We start from the raw sequence: 25,890 nt of genomic DNA, 5'->3' as shown, positions 1-25,890 counted from the left end.
TGAACGAGTCCATAAGCACATATTTCAATGGGTTTAAGAAATTACCCTTCTCATAATTCTGATTTTCTTCCAAGACCAAAACAGAATTACTGTGAGGATGACTCTATCAGACTGTAGCGGGGATCTTTGGGGAAGGAAGATAAAGCATGTTTTAGAATAAAATATGACTTCTGTTTGAGCCAAGCAAAGAAATACATGAAGATTTTAAAGCCCTGTTACAAGACAGAAAACATCAATCAGAAGTCTTTGAGGGAGCCTACTGAGTAACTTATATTAACCTCCTTTGGACTAAGTGTTAGAAGTAGTTGTTAAGGATGGAGAGAGGGAGAGGGGGAGGGAGGGGGAAGGAGGGAGAGAGGGGAGGGAGAGGGGGAGGGAGAGGGAGAGGGGGAGGGAGGGAGGGAGGGAGAGAGAAAGAGAGAGAGAGAGAGAGAGGTGACTAATTCCAGATTTCTGGGATGAGAAGACTGTGCACATCCACTGTTTGTCTTTTTGGGATAGAGATGACATTGAAGCAGCATGCCATTTTGGGGTGACAAAAACCAGCAACAAGAGATATTCTGTAAGTCTAATGTATCATCTTTTCTGAGCCCATGTTTCCAAATATTTCTCATGAAGCCAGATAAAGCTTGCAGGTTTGGAAGCATGTGGTGCATAAATGGAAGCTCCCAGCTTTGCAATTTCTTAATTCAAGGATAAATTTTCTTTTTTTTCCAATATAGAAATTTGATGTCATCACTAAAAATGGTGCTGTGCGATTTGTTGATTTATATATGATGTATTTGTGTAAGTCATGTAGGAAAAAAAGTTCACTCAAGCTTCCAACCTTCTTAAAGAGCTGAGTAGTTATAGGAACACCATAAACACTCAGTCCGATACTGGATCTAAGCCCAAGCCTCTCCATGCCTTTTGCCTCCCCAAAACTCACACAGAGAACATAGGCTGACCAGGTTTCTAGAAGACACCATTTAACACAGGAAATACAACCAAGGAATAGGTTTGAGGGAGAGGGTCTTACCTTTGGGGAATCAGCTTCTAGAGTGATTAGGAAGGGGAGCTTATGACAAAAATGTAATATAAAAATTAAGTAGAAAAAGTTAATTTAAGGTCATGAAAATAAAGGAACTTAATAACTAAACACTGTCCCAAATCCCTCAATCACTCTTTAATAAGAAGAGCTATTAGCATAACACAGAGATTTTTCTTCAGATCAGTATCTAAGAAGACTGGATGGTTTGAACGCTTATAAATTCTGGAAAATTCAGTTGGAAATCCTGTGATGACTCTTCATATTTAAGGACACACTCTTCCCCAGCATGCATTTACAACTTAGCATCCACAACTATAGGAGTGGTTTGTAATGTTTGCATACAGAGAAATACGAATGCATAGAACTTTCTGGAGCTGAAAGTTTTGGAGTAAGGAAGTTAGGGAAGATTTTCAGGGAGTTGGAACAGGAACCTGGAAATATACTAAGTGCAAAATCACCATTACATGTGCATATGGGGCTTAAGAAAGGACAATGGGGGAGTGCAAAATGTGGGCAGATATCTAAGAGGGTTCTGGGAAGTGGGTGATGAGTGAATATAATGGAACTTTATTGCAAAAGAGTAGGCCAAATGAATGTCCGAAAGTGGCCTGCATTGGGACTCATTTACAGCACCATTCTCCCCACTGTCATAGTTTTGGAATAAGCTTTTAATCTGAAAGGGAGATGTTGAAAAACATACCAACAAATGTGCCAATTACAATTTCTGCCTACTTTTAAAAAGAGTTTTCTAAAATATTTTAGACCTAAATTCAATGGAAACCAATACTATTCCTTCCCTAATAGATTCATGTCATAAAATGATTGGAATCAGTACAAATTCACATTATTTTGGAATTCAAACCTTTTAGAAGGAAAGCTTGACTCCTTATCTTTTGAGTTATCGGCAGTCATCAGAAGGTTCCTCCACAAGGCAGTCTTTGACATTTCATCGGAGATATTGATCACAGATGGATCATCTCTAGATAGGAGTTTACCCAAAATGAAATTTAAAAAAATTAAGTAATTGCAGTTATCTAGTGATAGAAACTAAATATAGGACAGTCTTATACCTTTGTACAGTATTTTTCACAGTTAAAAATTAAGAAGTAAATAGTTCTCTCAATTATTTTTTTAAAATCTATGAAAAACAAAAATCTCAACAAAAGATTCTAGTTATATAGACACTGGTTTTGGCTAGAGTTCTCCTAATTCATTTCAAATTACAGAGATGAGTTTCTGTGTGTTTACTGCTTGGGCTCTTGCCCCTACATTCGCAGCCGAGCAGATCAACTTCAGTCTCCTGCTCAGACGCTACAGTGGCTCTCACACACTTAGAAAAAAAAGCCTGGCAGGGGTGCCTGGGTGGCTCAGTCAGTTAAGCATCTGACTCTTGGTTTCAGCTCAGGTCACTTGCTGTTTGTCAGTTCGAGCCCTTCATTGTGCTCTATGCTGACAGCATGGAGCCTGCTTGGGGTTCTCTGTCTCTCTCTTTCTGCCTCTCCCCTACTTTCTGTCTGTCTCTCTCTCTCAAAACAAACAAACAAACAAAAAAAACAAACAAACAAACATTAAAAAGACAGAGAAAGCCTGGTAAGTGGACCATAGGCTCTGTCCCTGCTCTCACCCTCCAAGTTCATCTCCTGCCATTACAGCCCTGCTCCTTCTACTCTGGCCACAAGCAGTGGTCTCCCGACTATTCTGGAACACTCTGGGCTTGCTGCCTCAGGGCCTCGTGTTTGTCCTGCCTTCTGCCTATGATGTTCCTTTACATGGTACAACTTTTTCCCTCCTTTGTTTAAATGTTACCTACTCAGGCCTTTGCTGACTACTGTATTTAAAATTTCTGGGCCACCTGAGTGGCTCAGCCAATTAAGCGTCCAACTCTTGGTTTCAGCTCAGGTATAATCTGTTTGTGAATTCAAGCCCCACGTCAGGTCTGCACTGACAGTGTGGAGTCTGCTTGGGATTCTCTCTCTGCCTCTCTCTCTCTCTCTCTCTCTCCCCCTCCCTCAAAATAAATAAACTTAAAAAAATAAAAGAAAATCTCTATTTCCATCCACTCAGAGTACCCTCATCCTCTTTTGCTTTTTGTTTTTATTGCACTTTTCACCATCTAAAACACTATCCCATATTACTTGTGCTTTTATTTTTGGCCCCCCCACCTCTATTCTACTTGAATATAAGTTTTATGAGGATGACGATTCTTGACCATTCATCTGCTACTGTTTCCCCAAGAGTCAAGCAGGGCCTGACACTTGGTGCCCACTCAATAAATACTGGTTGAATAAATGAAGGCAGTCTGTGTGTTTGGCAGATATCTTTCCAAATGACTAGAAAGGCCTTCAACATCAGGGCGCGTACAATGCTGGGTGCTTTGTTTGCATTTTAACATGGCACCAATTTTAAGTGATGTCCAGAATTCTCTAAAATATTCCCAGGGCTAGAAACACAACCAAATAGAAGCAGAGATAAATTATAGGCCAAGTCAAAGAAAGTTTCAAGTGAGGAAACAGCACTCTTCTTACTGCACGAGGAAAAGATACCCTGCTGTGAAAAAAAACCACCTTCTATAGAAATCCTAGGCTGACCTCACATGACCCTCATCAGTGGTTGTTCACAGGCGGCAACAAATTAGACTTTTTTAGAGAGACACCAAAGGTCTGGAGCAAAACCTTGGGTCTCACAGGGTCCCTCCCTTCCCAGTCTGGACAAGTGTTCTTTTTAGTTCCTCAAATCCAGCAGCCCCTAGTAACTCAAAGCATGAAATCAACCAGTTTCCAAAAGAATGTCATATGGAATACATGTTTTTCACAATATTATGTGACAAAGAGCCTTGTAAGCCAAAGAGTTTAGAAAATACTGGATTGGGGAGCCTGGCTGGCTCAGTCAGTTAAGTGTCTGATTCTTGACTTCAGCTCAGGTCATGATCTCAGGGTTCATGAGTTTGAGCCCCCACTGGGCTCTGTGCTCACAGAGTGAAGTGTGCTTGGGATTCTGTCTCCCTCTCTCTGCCCCTCCCCCATTTGCACTCTCTCTCTCTCTCTCTCTCTCAAAATAAATAAAAACAAGCTTAAAAAAAAAGGAAAAGAAAATTCTGATTAAAGAAAATTAAACTTAAAAAAAAAACATACAGCACTACTTAGATTCTTTAATATGCCAATATACACTATGAATCTCCAAATGGAAATGTGGTATGGAAATTTATCTAACCAAAGAATCCTTTTGAGAGGGGTACCACATGAGACCAAGTATCTATCTACAAAACACACGTGGGAATATATTGATTCAATGAAACAATCAACAGGCTTTTAAAACTTACATACTGTTTAAAAAAAGATAAAATGCCTTCTCATGTTTAGGTGGTAGATAATTATATTTTAAAAACCTAGGTAATGTGATTTTACAGTCAGACCCTGAAGATCTAGAAGATTTTTCCAATTTTTTTGGTAAATACTATGATAAATTCTTTCCAGAGGGAAAAGTTTTCTCTGTTTTTTTATTGGCATGGTCTTAAATTATCCTTAAGTGCTTCAATATCTATATATCTGTACGTAATTTTTGCCCAGATATGTTTTTAAGTTTTTATTATAACTCACAGGCATTTGCATTCTTTTGTTATGTCTTTGTGCATAAAGAAGATAGGCATATTTTGGAGAGTTACATAAATACTTCCTAAAATGGCTGGTAGATGTGAATCCTTGAACTCAGGAAATAGATCATCTCTTTGGAAGTGCCATTTTTTAGGGGTAACTTCCCAGAGTTCAAACATTTCCCAGAGTTCAAACATGATCACTGGATCAATGTAGTGAATACCTAGCTCATTTATTCTGGAATTGAATCTTGACCAGTCTTCAACTGATACTTTTAGAGCTTTTGTATACATTATAAAATATGAGAAGAAAAGACTTCAGACAACAGTCCCCTGCCCCCCTTCATTTTCAGCCACTTGCCCCTACTCATGCAGCTACCAGTGTCAGAACTTAGTTCTAGGACAGGGTAATCTAAGTCCTACTTCCATTTCTTTCTATTCTGACACAGCTTCAACAAACCTTTGTAGGAATGCACACAGTTCACAATTCTTAAGTATACAACAACACGTTTCATGACTCCAAGTGGTGTGCTTTTCCACGCATATCTTACCTATAGTGCCCTTCCAATGGGAGCTGTACTGTGCCCTCATCTTCCATAGCTAGCATACTTTGTTCTTCCTGGAAAGACAAATGTAAAACATACAAAGTGAACCTGATGAATCTCCATTTTACATTAAAGAAGAAACACAGATTAATGTTTCACTATCTCATTAACCTCAGGACCTTCCACTTTGTTTGCATTTATTAATGCTAGCACAGGTCCTTTCGATAAAGTATCAGCTACCAAGAACATAAGTAATTAATGAGAGTCCCCTACCACAAAGTAATTTAAATGCTAGCAACAATCTCCTTCATGTCACTCAATGTAAAACGTGGTTAATTTCCAAGCAGATTTTTAAAAATAATCTACATTTTAAAAGGAAAAGAGTACGGGTAATGTAATTGTTTTCATTGTTATAAAGTGTACATTACATTCCCAGAATGCTCTGTTAGAAGGGAATGAGGATGTATTTAGAGAGGTGGTTCTCAAACTTTATTTTACATCAGAATCACATAGAGGGCTTTAAAAAATATACAGATTGCCAGGCCCCACCTCCAGAGTCTCTGATTCAGTGGGTCTGGAGTAGGGCCCAAGAATTTACCTTTTCCAGTGACTTTCCAGGTGATGCTGATTATGCTGGTCTAAGGACTACACTTTGAGAACTCCTGCTCTAGAGATTTGGAAAGAGACAGGAGAAGATGCCTTCCTGTATGGACCAAACACAGGTGTGTTTTCCACGAGGCACATCTTAGGCTTTAGTTTTGACTCAGATTTCTTCTTACAATGACAATATCCTACCCTTCCCCAACAAGTAGGGATATTTCATATAATCATTTCTTCATCTATAACACTTTAAAAGCATATCTTTATGATAAAGATAACCTTATGCTACCATATTAAAATGTCCTGGTTTAGGGGAGCCTGGGTGGCTCAGTCAGTTAAGTATCTGACTTCGGCTCTGGTCATAATCTCATGGTTCGTAAATTCAAGCCCCGTGTCAGGCTCTGTGCTGACGGCTCAGAGCCTGGAGCCTGCTTCGGATTCTGTATCTCCCCCTCTCTCTGCCCCTCCCCTGCTCGTGCTCCGTCTCTCTCTGTCTCAAAAATAAATAAACAATACAAAAATAATAAAATAAAATATCCTGGTTTAGTTTTCAATAATGTTATCAACCTTTTTCTATCCACCAAAATATTTTACTTATCTATAGATTGCAGCTTCTATTTAATGCATTTATTCTTCAAATGAGTCAATTACCAATGCTTAAGTTCAGAGAACAATGTGGGGCCATTTAAAGTTGTTAGAATCATTGGTTCTAAGTCCAAAAATGGAATTTTGTTTATTCTATTGTATTTATTGTTTTATTTGAGTCCAGTTGAGACACGAGGCTACTAGTTTCAAGTGTACGTGTAGTGACTCAACATCCCTACATCCCTATATGTATGCTGTGCTCACAAATGTACCTACCATCTGTCACCATACAACACTATTATAGGATCATTGACTATATTCCCTGAGCTGTGCCTTTTATCCTGTGACTTGTTCATTCCGTAATTGGAAATCTGTATCTCCACTCCCCTTCACTTATTTTGCCCGTCCCCTACCCCTTCCCTCTGGCAACCATCGGTTTGTTCTCTGTATTTATAGTTGATTCTGCTTTTTGTTTGTTTATTCATTTGTTCTGTGTTCTAGATTCCACATGAGTGAAATATGGCATTTGTCTTTCTTAGTCTGACTTTTTTCACTTAGTATACTACCCTCTAGGTCTATCCATGTTGTCCCAAATAGCAAGATTTTATTCCTTTTTTGTGGCTGCGTAATATAGAAATGGAATTTTTAAGTTAGAGATGAAGAGCTAGATGATTTCTTGACCAAATGGGAACTGAAGAGAGAAAATAGGGTGGGCCTGGAGGCTTAGCAGTAGGTTGCCTGATCTAAGTCAGCTTCCAGAAAGACTTGATCTTTGGCTGATGTCATTTCTGGCAGGCAAGGCTGTTCCTAACATTATCCTCAATATACAGACCCTGGCCTCAAGTTGCATGCTGCCTCATCTGAAGAGCCCTTGTCATATTTCTTGTTACTTAAAGATACAGTGTTTTCCATCTGGAGCCTATTCAGCTAACCTATGAATATGAAATGTAATGTGGGGGCAGGTCTCATTTTCACTCTTGGAATGCTCTCTGTATGCATCCAATCTACTGACCAAGGCACGCTCCCCTCCTCTGGGACCTTATCCATCCTGCATACAGATATCTATGCCCAGTCTCTGTGGTGTACTAATGGAGAGGCCAGAGAGTACATGTCTCTGCTACTTCTCTACTTATAAGTTCCCAACCACACCCCCAACCAAAAACCCTACGCTACATTTATACTCTGTGGTACTAATGCATGTGTCTGTTTCTCCCTTGCATTACAGGAACTAACCCTATTCTATTTCTCTCTTGTTCCTCAGGGACATTTGTTCTTTTAGGATTCATCTGATATACTTTACTACTTGTGTATTATGCCTATTTCTCTTGTCAATGGAAGGACTATTAAAACTAATTCGAAATGAGTAGACAGCAACCATTGGTTGGAAGTTACACATTTTAGCATTTGAGCAGAGTTAATCTGCTGCCTGGAAGAAGGCATGCCTTGCAAATGGGTTAGTCACTATATTTGGAACATAATACATATGTCATATTAACTTATATGTACAACACTGAGGCCATGGACAGAGCATATGTATTCTTGCAGGTAAAAAAGTTTACTTCTGCTATAGAAAACATTACCTTAATGCACATGGAAGGACATACAGAGAAAACAGTCAGTGATCCCAAATGCTATTTAAGTAAAACCAAGATACAAACAAAATGCAATTCTCTCCTTGTCCACTGAAAGGTAAGCTTGGCATATCGTATGTTTTCTGACTAACTTGGAATCAAATGTCAGGAAGGCATGTCGAAAGGTTTAATAAAGAGTACCATTCAAAAAGCAGAAGAGAGGAACAGCGTCACCAGCGCTTGGGTTACCTGGCAGCAGAAAACGAGGGCTCAAGATTGAACGTAACAGCGAAAAATTGGACCAAAGCTTTGGGAACAATTTTGTTTTTTCCTCATGATTTTCCACTTTTCTCTCCAATTGCTTTCAATAATTATTTTGCACTCTGTGGCTTGTTAGCATGTGTGGGCTTTATACTAGTCATAATTCTATCCAAACAAAAACTCATCACCTCTAAAGATAGCATTTCCAAGCCATGCTTATCTGAAGAAAAGGGGTGGCAGAGCAGCCGCTGCCTTGGGTGCCAGAAGGAAGCTGGGTGGGCCCCTGAGCCCAGGGACAGAGGGCCGGCTGCATCCCAGGCAGCGCTGTGAGGAAGCCAAAAATCTGAGACTTTCTGGGGAGGAACAGTCAAATCAGGCATTGGCCGTCACGACAATGACAACCTAGTTTATCTCAATCGTACAGGAACAGAGAGTGAGAGCACCCAGCTAAGTGCTACTTGTAAGTCAGAAGAACCTTGAAATGAGTTCCATTCAGCACTCTGTTCATACGGGGTCCCTCAAAAAATATGCTGAATTCTACAACATGGTGAAGATAGTAAAGGATGATGATCAAAGTTGACCCAAGGACATCTGAAGGGTTTTGCCAGTTTGACTAAAGGGCTACTCATGCTGTGATTTGAATGCTCTCTTTTCACTAAGATAGTCAAAGCATTTGTCAGATACTGAATTGCTGAAAGATAGTCAATGCTATATCCAGTAAAAGGCAGGAAAATTGAGGGTTAAAACAATGAATCTAATTTATAGCACTCAAACATTTACTGAGCATGTATTATGTGCAAGGCACACAGTGGAAAATCCAGGAGCCATTCACGAATCCATTTGTCAAATATGTATTAAGCATAATCTACATGACAGCCAGTCTGCTAGGTGCCCGCGATACAGCAACAAAGAGACAGACACTCTACTCTCAGAGGATGAGAAGGGTCATTGTAAAAAAATACAAGAAGAGAGGAAGTAGTATCTGGGCCAGTCTTATTTGATCAGTTCAGTAGAAGAAAGGAAGAAACTCTAGAAACAGTGCAGGCCAAGAATAAAAAGTAGAAATAAGTAAGATATGTTTGTATGACAATGAACAACCAGACTGGCCTGAGCCAAAGGCCTGTGCTGAGTGGAAAATAAAATTGGAGTTAAAATGTGGTATGTTTTGATTAGTAGGATGTATGAATCTGAGTTATATTTTGTGATAGCATAAAAAATAATTTGTGTATCATGACAAAATGCTCTACCTTTAGTGAAATAGGTAGCATCTTTACTATATTCACCTCTCATGCAAAGTCTATATCTATGTAGGGACCCCCAAGTAGCTCAAAGTACAAACAAAGCATAGAGCCAGTGTTCACAAAGATGGCTAGAATATTAGAGAAAATATTCATTAATTTTAGAATTCATAGATCTCAAAAAACGGAAGCGACTTTAGTGATCAAGTCTGACCCCTTTAGTTTATCCAAAAGGAAAACAAAGTCTACAGGACATAAGAAGTGTCAGACCATTTTCTTCTTTGATTACTAATAGAATAGAAAATGCTGCAAACATTACACACACACACACACACACACACACACACACACACACACACAAACTCTGAAAACCATAAAACTTGACATTTCTAAGAGCTATGTATTAAAAATGTCCAACAGATAGAAGAGCCATTACATACAACTACTCACTTCAACAATGAAAGCTAAAGGTATAGTCTATATAGAATTTACATAAATAATTGGATGAAACATATATTTTTCATCAGAATATTTGCTTCAGTATCTCTAAGTGACTTACCTAAATTATTACAAAATTCAGAAATTTTGATAGTGGAACCTTGGGTTTAGAAGATTATATTCTGGAGAACCAGATACTGTGGTTTTAGAAAAGGTCTTATCTCAAATTTTAGCATGCAGCAGAATGACCCGGATGTCTGGTCAATACAGATTTTTGGACCGATCTGCAGAGTTTTGATTCAATAAGGTCTGGAGTATGGTCCAAGAATGTGCATTTCTAAGAAGTTGCCTGGTGTTGGCTGATGCAGCAGAGGTCCTAGGACGACACTTTGAAAAAATCACTGCTTGAGGAAGAAGAATATGCTTGCCTCACTCTAAGATTCAATTACAAATAACATTTGCCTGTGTAATAATTAGGCCATGTTTCCCAAATCCACAACCAATTCTCATCTTTCTCAGCAGTAAGATCTGCTCTGTAATTTGTTTAACTGCACTTGTTCTTAGTTTGTTTTTTGCATCTTCTTGGCCTTGCTCATGATCCTTCTTCATACAGATCACAATTCTCACTTGCCTCTTGTTTTATTCCCATAGCATATATGTTAGAGTGAACCTCCCATAAACCAAGAAGTGTCAATATCATGATCACTGCCCAGAGCTGGATTTCCAGGATTTATCTAACATTAACTGCCTTCTGCCCCCACCCAGGAGCAAACATTCTGCTGGGGCTTTCTGCTTTTAACAGCAGCCCTTTTGTCAAATGTGTACAATGTCCTAGAGAATATTTAAGTAGAAAGGAAGGCATGTTGGTACTCTGAGCACATTTGGACATCCAGAATTTGATTCTGCAGTCTTCCCTTTACACAGAGCAATGTGCAAAATGTCAGGGTTCCAATATTCATTTCTATCCTGATTATAATCCTTTCTTTCTAAAAACTGAAGCATATGCATATGCATATGCATGAAGTACATGAAAATTTGGAACAGAAGCTCTGCGACCTTGGACTGGCCTGTGTAGCTATTTATTCTGCTTAACTCATTATTGAATTTTAAGGTCAAACTAATGTTTTCTCAATGCCATAAGACCAGAAGCGGGCTACTGATAAGAAAACCCTAGAGTATAAAGGTACAAGCTTGTAACTATCATCAAAAGGACAAAAGGTGAGCCTACTTTAAATTCAAGTCTCAGGGAGCTGAACATTTTCTGCTATTTACCATCTTTCCAGATCACAATCAAAGTTACTCAATTAATTTGAGCAATTGCAGAAATGCAGCATTTCTGGAGAACTTGTCCGTTTACCACCTGAATGCACAATTTCTTGGAAGACTGGGCCTTGGTATAAGATGCCACAGTAAGAAGATGAGATCCTTCAGTGGAGTCCATAGCCTCAAGAAAATGAAATACCGAGATCTGGGTGATCAAATAGAAAATCAACCAGAATTTAAGTTGGTTAACTCCTTCTTAAATCCTTCTTAAAATCTTCCCGTTCTCTATACTAATCATGCACGTTTAATAACTAATTCCAAGTTAGAAAGTGAACACCTTTAAACTTCCTTTTCTCTCTCCACTTGTTGGATGGAGAATTACCTTTCTTTGCATTGGTCAGAACTATATTTTAATATAATTAAATTATGAATTATTTCTTCACTGTATTACTGATTCTCTTGTTTCTTTCCATGCACTGAGATTCGCATGAAAGCATCATTATATTAATCTATTTGAGACTTTAAAGGTCTGTAAATCTGCCTGATTAATGTATTATTGCAAGGCATTTCCCCCACTTTTTCTCATACTCTGATCTGAAGGATCCAAGGACAAATTTGCCTCAATAAATCTTTAATCTATTTTTGTATCCTTTTGGAAGACATGGAATCTGAGAAATTTAGTAATATTTGATTACTTCTAAAATATTTATCTTCATAATCAAAAAATAGTAAACACCCATTGGAATACAGTGGGCCTATAATGTAAAATGGTTGGAAGCTTATTAAATAGGGTCTCTTTCTAGCTGACATTAATAAATTCCAAAATGGTATCTGGCACACATTTATACCACACCATATATATGCAGCTTCAGGAGAGGTTCTGAGCAGTGGAAATAAGGGAGAATCTAAACTTTTCTTTAAATGACAAAAGGAAAGAAAATTAAATATAATATATGTGATATATACATTATACAACTTTTCATTTTACAAAGTTCTAGAACAGCAAGGATGCTCCATGGTATGGTAAGGCCTAAGGGGTATGCTCTGAAAGAGATGATTATATGGCTGGGGCTGTTGCTAACTTTCTCTATGGAGGTAGTGGAGAGATTCGAAATCAAAGCAAGAAAGTAAAGCAAAACTACATTTAGAAGTTACTGCTTTAATATACTTAATATCATTCTCATTATCAGAAAGACTCAGAAAAAGCTCATGGTCAAAGAGTTTTATATTCAAAATCATCTTCTTTGGAATTTAAGCTTTTTTGGGTATTGTTTTCAAAAATAATTGCTGAATAATTTTAATTACATCAAGTGTGGATAATTTAAGCCTTTTGAATTTTTATATTCCAGTGTCCATCTTATTTACATTTAATTTATACCAAATTCTGTCATATTTTTCTTGAATCCTATCTGAGAAGGAGGCCAAACCTTTACTTAAGCCCTAAAATGCAATATCATACTTAAGGCATTGTTTTTAAAAACCTTTCATAGTTAGGGGCACCTGGGTAGCTCAGTAGGTTAAGCACCTGACTCTTAATCTCAGTTCAGTCAGGTCATGATCTCATGGTTTGTGAGATCAAGCCCCCCATCTGGCTCTGTGCTAACAGTGCAGAGCCTGCTTGGGATTCTCTCTCTCCCTCTCTCTCTCTGCCCCTCCCTTGTTTGCACTCTTGTCTCTCTCTCTCTCTCAAAACAAATAAATACATTTAAAAAACAAATATCTTATAATTAGGGGCACCTGGGTGGCTCAGTCGGTTAAGTATCCCACGTCAGCTCAGATCATGATCTCGCCCTATTTCAGACTCTGTGCTGACAGCTCAGAGCCTGGAGCCTGCTTCAGATTCTGTGTCTCCCTCTTTCTCTGCCCCTCCCCTTCTCATGCTCTGTCTCTCAAAAACAAATAAAGGTTTAAAAAAAATTTTTTTAATCTCTCATAAATAAGAACATATCAAAGAGAAAACTTAAGAAAAATGATAATTTTATAATATGATATTTCAATGTTGTATTAATATTACTAGAAGTATGATTTTAAGTATTCATTCTACATTATTTGGAAAAATTAAAATAATCATTCAAAATTAAGATACATCATTATGATCAATCTCTAAAGCGGGGATCCATTGTCAGCAATGGGAGACCATGGAAAAGCAGCCCATATTTGTAAAAACATCTGAGCAGAAATTTCATTAGACTTTGGGGCCTAGTCTGACTTTAACTAATGACTGAGGAAAAATTAAAACCACTGAAATGTTTGCAAACAAATTCCCCAAAGGAGAGAGGAATAAAACCTTGGCTTGAGAAATTATGCTGTAGATAGGAAACTGAGTACATTTACTGACTGCCTAGTAGAAGAAATGGTGGAAAAAATAATGCGCAATTCTTACCAAATATTTTCTTTCCAGATGAAAGAAATGGAAATTTTGTTCTTATGTTTTATAATCTATGGGCTCAATCATTCTGGTAGATAGTATACTGGTCATTTTTTTTTTCATTTATACTCTGTAGTTTTTATAGAAAATATTTTTTTTAATATATGAAATTTATTGTCAAATTGGTTTCCATACAACACCCAGTGCTCATCCCAAAAGGTGCCCTCCTCAATACCCATCACCCACCCCCCATCAACCCTCAGTTTGTTCTCAGTTTTTAAGAGTCTCTTATGCTTTGGCTCTCTCCTATAGAAAATATTTTTAATGTTATGATTACTAGCCTAAAAAAGAGACCCAGACTTACATATGAACTTCAAATATGCCATAAAACTTAAAACAAATGGTCTTAACACATGAAACAGAATAGGATAAATCAGTAGTCCAAGGAAGTAATTAAATCCCAAAACTCTCTCAAATCACATTTACTCAATCTTAAATCACTTTGAAAGCAGGTCAGATCAGCATAAGCATTTAATCTATTTCAAAAAAAAACCCTAATTATATATTTTAATTAGAATTAGGATCTTTCCATTAAAACTTAGTTCCTTAGAAAAATACCAAGAGGACTAATATCTCTTTTTTTCCTTCTCACATATTCAACCAAAAAGCAGTCATTGCGGGACCATAACTTGGAAATAGTTAAGCATCAGTAAGGTTCTGCCATCCACAAGGGAGGGAATAGAAAAGCAAAGCTTACAATTTGGAGGATAATGAAGTACAAAGTGTTTGCTTATTTCACTAGGGTTTGGTTTTCTCATGTAAGGTTTGTGCTCAAGTTTCAAGTTTATGATTTTAAACATTAACCCTCTAAACATTAATAATCCACCTGTGGTTGTTAGTAACTGCTAACTATCTAAATATAAACATGGGATAAATTTTGCAAAGAGCTGTTACTATGCAAGTGCTCCTTTTTTGTCTCTTGATAAGATACTGATTTTGCTCAGACTTACTTCTTTTTCAGCATCTTCTAGTTTCTTTTTCTTACTCTCGGGCATTAAATCATCCAACCAGCTGAGTTCCCGTTTTGTAAACAGAAAGTCCATCAATTTTCTCACAAATACCAGAGCTAACACCTGAAGTAAACAATAAGATAGTTTAAAACAGGGAAAAAAATTAAAATGGGAGATGTAGCTTTGGTTCTTGATGGAAACAAGTCAATTTCAGTTAAGACTGAGATTAAAGTGGCACTTGAAGTCATGTGTGTATGAGACACTGTACCTTTGCATCCTTCAGTTCCTTTTCTTACCACATCCCCAGAATAACAGCCCTGATTTTGCCCAGTAAAGGAGTCTCTTAAAGAGGCCATTAAAAAAAAAAAAAAAAAAAAAAAAAAGAGCCCTACAAAATATATTGGATTGTTTCCTTTGATAGATGTAATTAATAATTTGCATTATTTTAATGAACATTAAACCATTCTTACCTGTGATGATATTTTAAATTATTTATAGTCACTCAAATTCAGTATTTGAATGCAGTATTTGAAATTTATATGAAATATTTCATAAAATTTAATTTTAAAATCCCCCTAGTTTTTCAGATTTGCTAGTGCTACATCTTTAATGCTACATTTTCAAAGTTTACATTTTTCTACCTAACTTCAGTTAATTCAAACCACTGCGAATATTCAGGATGATAGAGACAAAACTAATATGAATCACTGAAATTCATGTATAATCTCAAACTCTATCTTAGTCACTAGTGTTAGTAACTCAAGTTTATGCCATGGTTTCCAATAATAGTTCAAAATGACTCTATTGTTCCAATTTCAGTTTTATGTGTTTCCAAAGCAGAAAATCAGAGGAGGAGAAAAAAAGTGGACTTAAAAGTTTCTTACCATCATGGGAAAGACAATAGCAGCTCTTGAAACTTTTATTATCCACAAAAGGCCAAGGCAACTCATCTGAATAACTGTGAAGAGATGGACTTTTCGAAGTGGCACATGCCTTAGGTATATAAAATCTGGCTGATGTTTTGCAGGCATCCAGAAGAGCTTTATTCTATCAAAGAACTAAAAGATAAACAGACTAAGTTTCTTTTTACAGACAACAATACAAGTAGGACAAGTAGATGTTCAATATGGTCCAAAATATGCTACATCTGGATCACACTTAAGTTGACCTCTGGGCATCAGGACAATGGGATTGCCATGCATACACTCTGAAACGCACAATTTCAGTTTCATAGCATTCCACATTTTCTTGAATATGGAGACAGGCTGTAACTTAGAAGAGTTTAAAAATATTAAAGTCAATGCTAAATGTTGCTACTTGGAAGAGTATAGCCTTGAGAGAAAAAAGAAAATCATCATCCTCTTTCTCATTATCACATCACAATTAGCTTGGGGATTCCTTGACTGCCATACTCTCTCCTCTCCTGAAAGAGCTCATCCATACCCAAGGTTCAAATTTCACATGCTTGTTAGAGACTTCTAGACCTAGGTCTCTACTTCAGCACTCTCGCTCTTGCTCTCTCTCTCCTGAGCTCTCGACCCAGATCCTGCTGCTGAGTAGGATGTTTTGATTCTGCTGTTTTGGCCTTGACACTTCGACCCCCAACAAGGTTTTGAGGTTGTCTTTAGAAACACAAACACCTTAGCCACAAAGACTTAACCTAGATGAATTACTGTTAATAAAGTATTTTCCAGAGCAAACTTTGTTAATTTGATTTCTTGATCAATTTCCTATAGTGCACGGTCAAACCATTTACAATTTTTTCAACCGTATTTTATTATTAGTTCTGTTTAAGTCTTACCATGAAGGTAGTCCAATTATTTTTGGACTATATATTATTGTTACAATTTTGATTTTGAGACCATTTTTATGTACCAACGCAAAATTTCCCAATTCAAATTTTATATATGAAATTTTCACAAGAAGTTTAAATCTTCAATCACATTCTACTTACTAACATATTTTACTGCAGGTTAGTTTTATTCTATGTGGAGCGTTTTGTTTAATATTTCTCAGGCCGATTTTTGCAGTTTCCAATGTTTCCAACAAGAAGTGATTATTTAGAAAATGATGGTTTCAATCACTGTCAGTTCTTTCATACCATTTCTACAGTAATATCTATTATGCATCTTCAAAAGACTGATATTTGATCTTATCTTTTAGCTAATTTATGAAAAAATTGTAAGCAATTCTCATCAGGTATTCCAAAATTAATATGCCAAGCGACAAATACCCATGTTGTAAAATGTCAGGGCCAAACATCCTTTTTTTTTTTTAACCAAAACTTGCTATATATATATAATAAGAATCTCAAACTCAGCATAAACCCATCTTTTCTTCTATGTTCCTTGACTTATGGCACAGCATGACCTTTCTTCCCTCAGTCATCTAAACCAGAATCATATGTAGGTTAGTTCACCCACTGTTCAGGTATTTATTTATATTCATTAATACCTTCTAAAATCATTTATTGAAAACCTTCTATGCCAAGTACCAAGTGCTGAATTTCTTTTTCTTGGTTTATCCTTCTCCATATTGTCCCCAAACATTTCATTAGCTCTTATTTCTATCTCTTAAATATCTCTTTAAATTACATGTCATTAAAGAAAATTTGGTGATTGGTGGAGGTGGGAATAGGGAGGAAATAAAGTAAAATCTCTGGCTTATAACTGAATGTTTCAGTTTCGATAGAACTTGTTTTTCCCAGCTATCATTTCTCCATTTGTGAAGCTGTTATTGCATAAGTGTTCTTCAGTGTGTGGGTGCTTCCATTGTTATTGCTTAAATGGCACATTTGCTTTACTTTGGATTCCTGAAGTGTTGGAATGAATATAGATGTGGTTATATATCTGAGTATAGAAACAGCATTCATAAGAACACTGTGATCTGTTTTTTCTGCCATGTTGCACAGTGAGAAGCCTAGATAATATGTTTCATAATATTGCCAAACAGGTAGCATACAGGTTCCTTCAGCATATAGGGTAACTAAGTAACATGCTCCTGGAACTGTTGGTACCCAGCACATGCTTATTACTACTCAAGTAACGATAATCATGACACATGTATCCTGAGTTTTGCATTTGGCTTTTATCTTGCCCTAATCTCAATATTCCATTCCCCCACCCAGTTAGCCCAAATAGGAATTTCAACTTCCTGAGTTCGGGGTTCACTTAAATTTTCACTAACCCTGTTCTCAGTGTGAGACCCTGCTTGCTGTTTCATTCGTGCTATTTAAAACTCATTTTACTTTTCTCATGGGCCTTTAATAAAGTTTTCCTCAATTTTCAATTGAGAGATTCACACCCCAAATAATTCCAAAACCTGACATTCTTGTTTAGTTCTAAACCTCATGGGTATAAAATCATGTGAGTGGAATTAGGAGGAAAAATCTGTTGAAACCTATCAAAATGATTTTACTTTGTTTCTTAAACTTCTGCTGCTGTATTTATGTGAGCCTGGGGCCTAATAATAAATACTTTTCACTTACAGATGAAATTAGTGCTCGTGGAACTTTTGCCAAAGGCAAAAAACAAACAAAAAACCCCACAAAAAACAGTAAAACAAATAAAACGTCTTCGGTACTCTTCCCTATCTGCGTTATCAAACCAATTCTTTCAAAATACATTTTTCATACATGAAATTATAAATGAGCAAGTTAAATCCATTTTGAGTAAAATTTAAATGCATAACACTTCTCAACCATTTCCCTCTCCCAGGTAAATTTCACCCAGTGTCAGGAAAAAACAGTCATAGTATCTATTTGGGATGTCCAGTGATCTTTCAATGACTTTGTATTGAAGTTTTGCCTCAGTTCTGACATCCAGTACTTTCCTAAGGCTGAATGCTTTTTCTTCTCTCAAAGTCAGAAACTGGTTAGTTGTTCATTCAGGAAGAGATTTCTGTACTGCCTGTCCCTCAGTGTCAAGAATTTAACCAAGCTATCCCCCATGGTATTATTGCCTTGGTATCCGTTCTGTTTGGCTAAGCAGCCTGTGGTCACCTGAATTGACAACTAGCCCCTCATGTAAACACATGCACCGGACTACAGCCGGCAGACTAACAAGCAAATGTAAGTTTCTGAGATGGCTCCCCGAAATGTCCTTACAATAAACACTCTCCCCTAACTCCCACAGCCTTCCCCTTGTGTGCTCCTTAGAAAAGACCCCCATGGGGCTTCCCAAAACCCTGCTCTTTTTATTTGAATTGATTAATCAGCCTTAGACCAGGAACCCCAAAGCACTTTATTCACATATCCAAATAAAGGCATGTGGCCCAGGTCTTGATTCTTTCTCTGTCTGTACTCTGCCTTGACTTCCTCATGTGGTCCCTTCAGGTGTGCCAGGTACTTCCTCCAGGACCTGTGAGTGATGAATTACCTATTTCAATTTCTCTTGTAGTCTACCGTTGAACCACGGCTTGCCATCCAGCACCCTGTGCTCCATTAACATGTGTGAAATTTGACAAAATCATAATAACCAGGTGACCTTTTTTCCATGTATTTGAACAGCAATGCGACTAGTAGTGTCATAGGAAAAGCAGCAATTTATGTATTCCTTTTGGCCAACAAAAAATAGATTTATTTTCAATAAATAGCCCTCAGAATTCGTCTCCTTTCAAGAAAACTTTAGTGCTTCAGATCAATAATGTTAAGTTATAAGACAAGATTATTCAAAGGTAAATTTAAGTAGAAATCTGCCTCTGTCCTTGTGTGGCATTCTTCCCTCTGTCTCTCTGTGTCCTCTCTTCTTAGAAGGATGCCAGTCACTGGATTTAGGGTGAAGATGAGCTCATTTTGAGTTCCAAAACTAATCCATCTCCAAGACTCTATCTTTAAATAAGGTCACATCCTGAGTTTCCAAGCGGGCGTGAATTTGGGGGAAGCACTATTCAAACCATTATAGTATCATAAGCACGAATAATTTGCTAAGCACCTCCGCAAAGATTTACAATACAGTTGTGGTCATTTTAAAATGTGTCCACAAATTCTTCCACACTAGTCTCTTCAAGAGATGGGGTCTAATTTCCCTCCACGTGTGCAAGCTGGATATAATGACTCACCCCTAACATATAAGAAAAAAGTGGAAGTGACCATGTGTGACTTTGGCAACTAAGCCAAAAGGCACAGTGACTCCACCCTCCCTCTCTTTCGGGTTGCTCACGCTGATGGAAGTTAGCTTCCGGGTCATGAGGGCACTTGAGTCTCCTGTGGAGAGGCCTGTGTGGCAAAACAACAACAGCAACAACAACAAACAAACAAACAAACCTGGGGCATCCTGCCAAAAGCTAGGGAGAGGCTGATGCCTTTTCCCACAGCCGTGTGATCAGCCATCTCAGACCCTGGTCCTCCAGTCCTATTCAAGCTTTCAGATGCCTGCAGACCTTGTCCATATTCTGACAGGAACCACATGAGACACCTGCAGCTAGAACCACCCGGCTAATCTACTCCCAAATTCATAACCCACACAAAATGTGAGATAATAAGTGTTTGTTGTTTAAAGCCACTAAGTGAACTGTAATCTGTTATGCAGCAATAGAAAATTCGTATAATTATATTGATTTAACCAATACTTACTTGAACAACTAAGTTTTCCTTTGTACCTTGAAATTGCCTTACCCTGTACCTTTACTTTTAATTTTTTAAAAAAAGAATCCTATAATTGTAATAATGATAGAAACACAAGCATAAAAGGAAAAGAATCACCCAGGGTAAATTGTTTTTATTTATCTACCTTCCTTTTTGGTCCATTCACACTCACAGCTTTATAAACCTATGGTAGGTACAGCTTGTTTTCCTACTTTTTTGCTTTGGATTATTAAGCCATAAGCATTTTTATCATGTTCCTTTTATGGCCATCATAATTACCAATTTTAAATGACTGTACCATAGACCACTTAATTATTTTACTGCTGATGGATAGTTGGGTTATTTCCAATATTTTGATAGTATGTGTTACAATGAACATCTTTGTGCATACAGTTCTTTTCTGTTCCATACACATGATTACAGTAGCAAAGATTAAAAGCTTTTGGATATATTTTGAAATATACTGTCATTACTTTTCTAAGAGGGTTGTAAAGTCTAAACCTTATACAGTTTTAACATAACTTATGGTAAACAAAAGTACCTTAAAGTTAGGAACCAGGTTGAAGAAATTTAATTGTGGTCTGAAAACTGATCGTCAGATGATGTCATTTTCTTAGCTATCACATGATTTAGCATGAATCGACCCAAGATAAGTCATCACAGATGTGCATCATTTACTGAAAGCAATTTACCTGAATTCCCTTTAGAGATGAAGCACCCATATAAAGAAACACCCCATATAGCACGGGCATGGGAATAAACTGTAAAAGAACAATTAGAAAAAAGATACAAGTTATGTTCAAATAACTGCTCATGCTGTTTTTCGCTTACCAAAGAAAAACACAGAAAAATATTTTAGAAGCAATAGTGGGCCAAGTCAGAAGAGTCAGGTTCAAATCCCCACTCTAGCACTTTTTTAGCTGTATAATCTTAGGTCAGTTACTTAAGCTCTCTGTGCCCTAGCTTCCCCACATATATCTAAAGAGGGATGGGGATAATAGGGTTGTTATGAGTATTTAATAGGCCAAAGCCTAAAAAAGTACATTTATAATACATAATAAACAATAAATATTAACTATTATTATTGTACTACTATAGGGAAATTTGAATTTTGCCTCACAATGATAAGATAATGATTTTTATGTGACCACATGAATATAACTATACAAACAGGACAAAATAAAACAGATGACAGTTGTTTTTAATCTACCTGGAGGGGAAAAAAAAGGTATGTGTTCAATGAAAACTTTGATATTTTCTGTACCAGAGTGCTGAGACTATTTCAGGCACAGGAATATTTAAGATGGTGAAAATTTTTGTTACCATTTGAAGAGAAAAAACAAGACTAAATTTACTGAAAAGAGAACTACATTTATCTGGAAATAATTTAGGTGAATATTAGATATATTTTATAAAGTTATATTTATTTTTATAAAGTTTATGTTTATATTATGTAACTTTATATTTATAAAGTTAATTGGTCAGAAACATGAAAGCAATCTTGATATAAGCCTATTCTATTTATAAACTGTCTAATTTTCTGTCATAGAGATAGTGAAATTTGGTATCAACAGTGTGTAGTGAAATTTGCTATAGTTTTTTTCAGTTTTTACCATTGTTTTAAATAAATACAAGTGTTACTTTAGTCTTTACCAGTTCTGAGCTGGAGTAGCACTTCCAAATGAATCTGATGCAGGTTATTATAGTAGTTTAGACAAATGTAATTATTTATGCCATTGAAATGTTTTCTCCAGGGGCGCCTGGGTAGCTCAGTCAGTTAAGCATTGGACTTTGGTTCAGGTCATGATTTAGCAAAGATTCATGAGTTCAAGCCCCCTGTTGGGCTCTGTGCTGACAGCTCAGAGTCTGGAGTCTGCTTCAGATTCTGTGTCTTCCTCTTTCTCTGTCCCTCCCCTGCTCTCGCTCACTTACTCTCTCTCAAAAATAAGTAAACATTAAAATAATTGAAATGTGTTCTCCAATTACATAGTTTTAAATGAGGAAACTTTTTAAAAAGTAATTTCTATGTAAAAGTTAAGATATGTGTTAACCAGGCTAATACAGATATTTATTTATAAATAAATATAGTAGCTTTGGAAACTATGACTCAGAATATGCTTTTAAAATAATGTAATTTAATTCCCTTCCTCGTCTTTTCTCCATTTAATTTTTGGGTTGGTTAAGGTTATTTGATAAAGCTTATCTGTAACTATACACTGAAGTGTTCAATGGATGGTTTATGTTCACAGTATTGAAAGATTTAGGCTTCAAACATTCTCTTACACTGATTTCTAAATATGACAACTAAAATGAAGTTTTATTTGCATAATAAAGTAATAAGAAAGAAAGAAAAAAAGATATTGGGATTAAAGATGAAGAATGGAGCTAACATCTAGATGTTCTTACATTATGCCAGATATTTGCAAGCATGTGAACTGTTCAATTTTTCTCTTTTTACTGGACTAGCTCAGCATAATTCTAGCTCTATAGTTACTTATATAACATAGAAATGAATTCTTACAAATGTACTTGCAAAAAATGACAAATATAAGTAAACTTGTATAAATGACTGAAGGATTCCATCAAAATTTTCAAAGTACAGGCAAATAAAATGAGCTATAATTTAAAATATAATTGACATACCTTGGTAATATCTGCCAAAATTCTATGCCAAAATAATTACTCTTTAACGCTTTTCAAAATGGATTCAATTATTTTAAATGTGAAAAAATAAGTACATACAATAGTGATGTCCATGTAGTAGTTTCATGTAACATTTAATACACAAAACTGCGTATGTGGCCATGACCATTACATTGCTCATCTCTGTACCTCTATTTTGCACTAGGTAATGTTAATTGCAAATACATCGGACAAGAAAATAGAGACTTTATTTCATGTAGGCCTACAGTGAACTCAAGTCAGAAATTAGTTAGAAATGAGTGACCTGTCCCCATAACTTGGTAACTGTTTCAAAATTATGATAATAATTTACACATCAAACTTTACTTTGCCAGACTAAATTTCTTATGTTTTTAAGGATTCTGAAATATAGCCCATAACTTCCCGTTAAGAAGTTGTATAAACATGGTAAAGAAATTTATCATTTGTATCACGTGTCATACAATATTTGCAAATTGTTGGCTTAGCTTCAAGTGAGATTTCTTAAACAATAATAAATATATTCTGCCCTCTCTCAACTTCATAAAGGTAGACTTAATTACCTTCAGAATACTGGTCATGAAGACTGATGAACCCATAAGAATAAAAATCATAAGCCCAGTAACCCTTTGCTCCCGGATGCCAAGAAACTTGGGCTGTTCTCCTGGAGCTGAACATTCTGATTCCAGTTTTAAGCTGTTGACATGAGTGATGGACAGGACAGTGGCAGCCACAAACCATGGCAGGCCCATGATGGAGCACACCCCTAGCATGACAGCCACCATCAATAGATCCAGATGGTACCCGCAACCTTTCTGTGGAAAGAAAAGAGGATTCTCACAGAAACTGAACTTAGCATAGAGACAAATGATACCACCACCATGAAACCATAAGAATAGGAAAGAGAGATTACCTTGAGTCTTAGACAACTGATTCTAAAATGCAAAACAAGTTAAAGATAAAAAGGTAACAGTGTGAAAACATATAATCCACTTAAAGAAAAGCTGCAAATGCTCCATTTACAATTATGATTATAGTGACTTCTATCTACTTTAATAGGTTTAATGTATTACTGGGTTAATATTATGTTAGTTTCCATTCTATTTCTGTTGTATAATTAAAGTCATTATTAAATACAGTCACTTCTCTTAGTTTCCTTAAGTAGGCAAGTTGAATCACAATTCGTATTATCTACTCATTTGTGATTAATTCATACCAAAAAATTACTGAACACCATATACCAGGCATCAGGTAGAAAACAGAAAACAAAGTAAGGATTGTATCAACAACACTCAGAATGGCCTGTGAATAGAAATTACTTCCCGACAATGCTTAAGAAGCCCTTCACATCAGATCTCCTAAACAGAAACTCTTCTCAAACATTCTGTGTCCAATTGCCTTCTTTTGTCTCAATGGGAGGGTGTCTCAATGTCTTACTGGGAAAAATAATATCATGGAATCTAAGCTTCCTTATATTTACCTATTTTTATTCTAATACAGCTTTTATTCTCTATCTTATTCTCATCTGTTTCAGTTTCAGCACCAGAAATATTTGGCCCCTCCCTAAAATGAAAGTTTTTGTGTTTTCTACCTCTCTGTGATCCTGCTCCACTCTCACTGACCTCCAGGTGTTGCAAACTTCCATGCTTTCTAGGACCAGGCAGGAAACATAACTGAGGAAACAGGTGCAGGAGGCATGTGGAGTGGAGATGCAGGGAAGTAAGACCGCTCTCTAGGAGAGGGTGAGTGGCTGAGGGCAGGTGGGGAAGAGCAAGCAGCGTTTCCCTCGCCCTCCCCCCACCATAGGAAATCATCAGCAAAAAGCCTCAGAGGTAGCGAATGGCTTGGCCTATTTTACGCTCCAACTATTAATGACTACTTCATGAAAGGTAGTATGATAAAGTGGTTAACGGCTTAGATTCTGGAGATAGGTGGCCCGGGATCAAATGCTGGCTCAACCAATGCCCCTGGACAAATCATTTAACCTCTTGTGCCTCTGTTTCCCTATCTGAAAAAGGATGATGGTGATAACAGGAGGCACCCCTTTGGGTTGTTGTGAGAATTAAATTGTTTAACTTTGAAAATCATTTAGAACAATGTCTAATATACACTAAGCATTCAGTAAATGTTAGGGACTATTATATTCTGGCAATTGAACAATAATTTTTTATTTGTACTCATTTGTTTCAAGGCTCCTCAATAAAATTACATGTTTCTTAAGGGCAGGTCACTTATATAATTTCTCAATATTTCCTGTAGTTTTTTTTTTTTAAGATTTATTTATTTTTGAGAGAGAGAGCACAAGCGGGTTAGGGGCAGAGAGGGAGAGGGACAGAAGATCCAAAGTGAGCTCTGCACTGACAGCAGAGAGCTCGAAGTGATACAGGGCTGGAACTCATGAGCTAGAGCCTTGAGATCATGACCTGAGCCAAAGTCAGACGCTCAACAGACTCAGCCACCCAGGTGCCCCTTTCCTGTAGTTTTTAACACAATCATTGGCACACAAGAAGCAATCAATAAGGAACAGATTGGCTTTTTTAGAGGGAAATATGCATACTTAAACCATGATAGAATTGGGTTTAATAAGTATAATTTAAAATAAATATAGCCATTAAATTTGTTATTATGAATATGAGCAGAAATTACCAATTCTTCTAGAGGAATAATTTTGGCCTTTTTTTTTTTAACCAGGCAGTTTTACCAAACTGCAAGCAGTTTCTAGTTAATATGAAAGCTCCTATAGCCAGGAGTGTGAAATATGCTGAGTATTTGTTGCATACTCGTCCTGGTGGTGTTTTCTTTCTGCTATTTTGTTTTGTTAATCATTCTATTAAGAGAAACACACTTAAAGTCAATTGCACTTCCTTTTCTTTCTGTCTACCCCTACGAAATGATAAAAGTGCAGGAGACGACAGTGAGGAGAAAATGGCAGATATCCACATAAGGACATTTTCCTCCTGTGCTGTCACCACGACAGTGGCAACCTGGCTTAGCTGTAGCAATGTTCCAGCTCACAAGAATGCCTAAATTCAAATTCCCTCGTGAATAGGACTCTAGAAACTTTTTTTTTTTTTTTTGCAGGTAACTCAGGAAAGATTTTTATTACTAAGAGCTGGGACACCGGAAGAGAAACACTCTGGTGTCAGC

The 25,890-nt window shown here is 36.8% G+C and overlaps 1 protein-coding gene across 2 annotated transcripts in view; it reads right to left on the bottom strand.

The window, feature by feature from the left end:
* SLC4A10 (solute carrier family 4 member 10) overlaps positions 1–25,890 on the bottom strand; it is a 187,896-nt gene that overhangs the window by 4,528 nt on the left and 157,478 nt on the right. For both annotated transcript variants that reach the window (XM_042952554.1, XM_042952553.1), the window contains exons 18-23: positions 23,307–23,558; positions 20,775–20,843; positions 15,383–15,556; positions 14,499–14,621; positions 5,171–5,238; positions 1,893–2,009 (exon numbers count right to left, since the gene is read on the bottom strand). In XM_042952554.1, the coding sequence (XP_042808488.1) occupies positions 1,893–2,009; positions 5,171–5,238; positions 14,499–14,621; positions 15,383–15,556; positions 20,775–20,843; positions 23,307–23,558 (803 nt within the window). The remainder of the gene's footprint in view (positions 1–1,892; positions 2,010–5,170; positions 5,239–14,498; positions 14,622–15,382; positions 15,557–20,774; positions 20,844–23,306; positions 23,559–25,890) is intronic.

This window comes from Panthera leo, chromosome C1, assembly GCF_018350215.1.
Source record: "Panthera leo isolate Ple1 chromosome C1, P.leo_Ple1_pat1.1, whole genome shotgun sequence".
NCBI classification, from domain to species: Eukaryota; Metazoa; Chordata; class Mammalia; order Carnivora; family Felidae; genus Panthera; species Panthera leo.
Note: the sequence above shows the minus strand (reverse complement) of the source record. Positions and strands in the feature narration are given on the sequence as shown.